Raw genomic sequence first — 4,283 nt, 5'->3', positions numbered from 1 at the left:
CTCATGAGCATCTGAATCAGGCCAAATGACCACTTCTACCGTATTCTTTCCAGGGGTGTCCAGGTAGCCAAGATAGTAAGGATTTTGTGGTTTCACTTCTTCATCAGGGCTTCAAGATCTGCCAACTGCTCACGTGGACAGGAGAATGCTATCCGCCCGAAGGCTGTCCCATGATCTACTGCCCCAACAATGTTGTGAAGTTGTAGTTTACACTGAGTGTCTGTGAATCCCATCAGCACAGTCTTCTTCTCCTCATTTCTCTCTTTCACCTTCATCCCCAGAAGGGAGGAGCAGCAGTGAATTGATTTCTGCAGGTCAGACCCTGCCAGACACACCRTCTGTACAGGATCATTGGGAGGCTGATCTTTGTCCACCAGGTAGAAGCGATAACCTCCTGGAGCCTCAGCCAGATAGAGGCCCTTTCCAACGTCAGTGAGGGGCCAAGCAAGCCGCTTACCATTGCTGACAGCCTGGCTAGACTGCAGAGTCAAACCGAGGAAGTCATTGGCTAGGCGATATCCTCCCACTCCGTAATTGTAGATCACTTTGTGACGCAAAATCTTCATGCCGAGCACATCTCGGTAAAAGGTGTCCGTTTTGCTTTTGTCACCCACTTTGAAAACTAAATGCAAGGCTCGCCTCAAAGACAATTTAATCCAAGTGAGTTTGCTATGTACTGTACGATGATATATCACGCTCAGTTTGTCTACGTTGATTAAGGATCCTTGCAATTGATTGCCATATAGAAAAGAGAAAGGAAAAACAGAAGAGACAACAGAAGAAACAAGACAAAGAGAAAAAACACCCTTTGAGGCATGATCACTATCGTTGTTTTAATTTTCTCTTAACCTAACCGTGTTTCCCACTACCTTTTTCTGCCGTAACAGCAGTAACAAATTTCCTCAAGCGGAAACGCTTCTTCACACTCAACTGATCTAACCCCACCGTCTTCTGTAACACCACAGCTGACCTCACAAACTTATCAACATCAAAGAAATCTGCCAAGTCTGATCCAGGAACCCATTTACCTCCTCTAAATTGTAAATTGAGTCGTCACCAGCTGTTTCGTTTGAAACGACATAACCTGTTTCAGAGCTGGGCGTTTGAAACAACATAACCTGTTTCAGAGCCGGGCGTTTGAAATGACATAACCTGTTTCAGAGCCGGGCGTTTGAAACGACATAACCTGTTTCAGAGCTGGGCGTTTGAAACGACATAACCTGTTTCAGAGCCGGGCGTTTGAAACGACATAACCTGTTTCGGTTCCAGAGGTTGGACCAAGTCATTGTTTTACAAGTCACAAGTAAGTCTCAAGTCTTAGCACTCAAGTCCCAAGTCAAGTCCCAAGTCAAGACAGGAAAGTCCGAGTCAAGTCTCAAGTCAAGACCGTCAAGTATCAAGTTAAGTCTCAAGTCCTAAACTTTGAGTTTTGAGTCCTAAACAAGTCATAATATGCTCTTCACCAAATGTAATACCATTTCATATTTTTAACAAGAGTAATAGTTAGTATATTACATTTACGCAAATCGGGCGATGTAGGCTTGTACACAATCGACCCAACAGCAGTAACATCATGCAGGATTTAGGCTACCGACTGCCTAGCCAGTTGTAGCTCAATCTTGGCTGCAATGATCACGTTCCTGCACTGACTGACTGTTTGGAGGCTCATTGATTTAACGTTAGGTTAGTCTACATGATACACTAGTAAAGTAATAAAATATATAGCTGTCGGCTATATTAGCCACGACTTACCGTTCTTTGTGCAGCTTCAAATGTCGAACAAAGTTTGAAATTGTTGCGCCTCCGTCTGTAATTTTCTTCCCGGATGTTTTGCAATTTGCAATATGTTTTTTGCTGATACTGCGTCGTCTTTATATCCGAAAATATTCATTTGGGGTATCATCTTTCCAAGGGCTCCATCTGAATTCACCCGCCAACGTTCCTCTGCACTGCCTCGCACAACTTTTTCTCAGCTGGCACAATTTGATTGGCTGCTGTCCGATTCAAACTGTAATACGTTAAATGAAGAGTTGATGCACTGCAAACTTTTTTTAATAGCATAATGATTGACTCCGCTGACCTGGCGTCGTGAGGGAGTTTGTTCCACCATTGGGGTGCCAGAGCAGCGAACAGTTTTGACTGGGCTGAGCGGGAACTGTACTTCCTCAGAGGTAGGGAGGCGAGCATACCTTTAAGAAGTACGCCATGCTCAACCATCTGATCAACAAGACGCTCTTCTTTATTAATTAAGAAACACCACCTACTCTTTATTCATCCGTGACACATAAGCAACATTTTCATAACCTACTGTACCTTCTCTCCTACGGTAACCATAAACTCCTCCACAGTGACAGTGGCTTCAGTAACAGACCTAAAGCCGTGCCGAAGTGACAGGGACGGCGTCCCCATGTGGGACGCTCATACAATTCCCAGCATGCACCAAAAACCCTCAGCATGCAGAGAGGGAGACACAGAGAGAGACAAAGGTAGAGGCAGAGAGGGAGACACAGAGAGAGACAAAGGTAGAGGCAGAGAGGGAGACACAGAGAGAGACAAAGGGTAGAGGCAGAGAGGGAGACACAGAGGAGAGACAAAAGGAGAGGCAGAGAGGGAGACACAGAAGAGACAAAGGTAGAGGCAGAGAGGACAAGAGAGAAGAGGCAAGGCGCAAGAGAGAGACAGCCAAGAGAGACAGACCGAGAGAGAGCACAGGAGGCAGAGACAAGAGAACAAAGGTAGAGGCAGAGAGAGAAAGCAGGCAGAGAGAACGAGAAGAGACAAGAGAGACAGAGAGACAAGGAGAGGAGAGCAGAGAGAGACAGAGAGAGCAGAAGAGTAGAGAGAGACAGAGAGAGACAGAGGAAAAAGTAGTGCAGAGAGAGAAAGATGAGAGGCAGAGAGAGGCAGAGAGAGACAGAGAGAGAAGACAGACGAGAGAGACAGAAGAGAGCCGAAGAGAGCAGAGAGAGACAGAGAGACAGAGAAGACAGAGAGGACACGAGAGAGACAGAGAGAGACAGAGAGAGACAGAGAGAGACCTAGAGATATACAGAGAGACAATAGGTAGAGGCAGCAGAGACGAGAAGCGAGAGAGAAGAAGGAGCAGAGAGAGACAGAGAGAGACAGGGCCAGGAGAAGAAGGAGAGGCACGAGGAGAGAGCACGAGAGAAGACGAGGAGAGGAGAGACAGAGAGAGACAGAGGAGACAAGGAGGGCGAATAGAGGCAAAAGGTAAGGCAGAGAGAGACAGAGAGAAGTTACAGAGAGAAGCAGAGAGGACAGAGAGAGACAGAGAGAGACAGAGAGAAGCAGAGAGAGAACAGAGAGACAAAAGGTAGAGGCCAGAGAGACCGAGAGAGACAGAAGAGACAGAGAGAGCAGGAGAGACACGAGAGACACAGAGAGAGACAGAGGAGCAGAGAAACAGAGAGACAAAGGTAGAGGCAGAGAGCAGACAAGAGAGAGACAGGAGAGACAGAGAGAGGCAGAGGAGCAGCGAGACAGAGAGAGACAGAGAGAACAGAGAGAGGCAGAGAGAGACAGAAGAGACAAGGTATGAGGCGAGAGAGACAGAAGAGAGACAGAGAGAGAGAGAGAGAGCAGAGAAGAGGCAGAGAGAGACAGAGAGAGACAAGAGAGACAAGAGTGGCAGGAGCAGAGAGAAGTAACCAGAGAGAGACAGAGAGAGGAGAGCAGAGAGAGACAGAGAAGAGACAGAGAGAGACGAGAGGACAGAAGAGAATAGAGGCAGAGAGGAGTACCAGAGAGAGACAGAGAGAGACAAGAGTAGACGAGAACCAGAGAGAGACAAGGTAGAGGCAAGAGAGAGACAGAGAGAGACAGAGCGAGAGCAAGAGAGAGAGCGAGAGAGACAAAGTAGAGGCAGAGAGAGCAGAGAGAGACAGACAGAGGAGAGACAGAGAAGAGCAGATTACACAAGGTAGAGGCAGAGAGGACAGAGAGAGACGAGAGAGAGACAGAGAGGGAGAGACAGAGACGAGAGAGATACAAAGATAGAGGCAGAGAGAGACAGAGAGAGACAGAGAGAAGACGAACAAAGGTAGAGACAGAGACAGAGACAGATAGATGAGGCAAGAGAGACAGGCAGAGTACACAGAGAGAGACAAAGTAGCAGACAGAGAGAGACTAGATAGAGACAAAGGTAGAGGCAGAAGAGAGACAGAGGGCAGAGAGAACAGAAGAGAAGAGAAACAAAGGTAGAGGCATGAGAGAGACAGAGAGAGACAGAGAGAGACAAGGTAGAGGCAGAAGAGAGAGAGGAC

General features: G+C 47.3%; 1 protein-coding gene across 1 annotated transcript in view; it reads right to left on the bottom strand.

Moving 5' to 3' along the window:
- The window catches only part of LOC111951342 (glyoxalase domain-containing protein 4-like), a 5,986-nt gene extending 3,577 nt beyond the window's left edge, over nt 1–2,409 (bottom strand). Inside the window, 3 exon segments of the mRNA XM_070434711.1 lie at nt 10–65; nt 68–806; nt 2,314–2,409. Of these exon segments, the coding sequence (XP_070290812.1) occupies nt 10–65; nt 68–806; nt 2,314–2,409 (891 nt within the window).
- Nucleotides 2,410–4,283: the final 1,874 nt, after the last annotated feature.

The sequence above is a fragment of the Salvelinus sp. IW2-2015 genome, linkage group LG24, assembly GCF_002910315.2.
Source record: "Salvelinus sp. IW2-2015 linkage group LG24, ASM291031v2, whole genome shotgun sequence".
Taxonomy (NCBI): Eukaryota; Metazoa; Chordata; class Actinopteri; order Salmoniformes; family Salmonidae; genus Salvelinus; species Salvelinus sp. IW2-2015.
The sequence above is the reverse complement of the archived record's forward strand: the minus strand, read 5'-3'. Positions and strand labels throughout refer to the sequence as shown.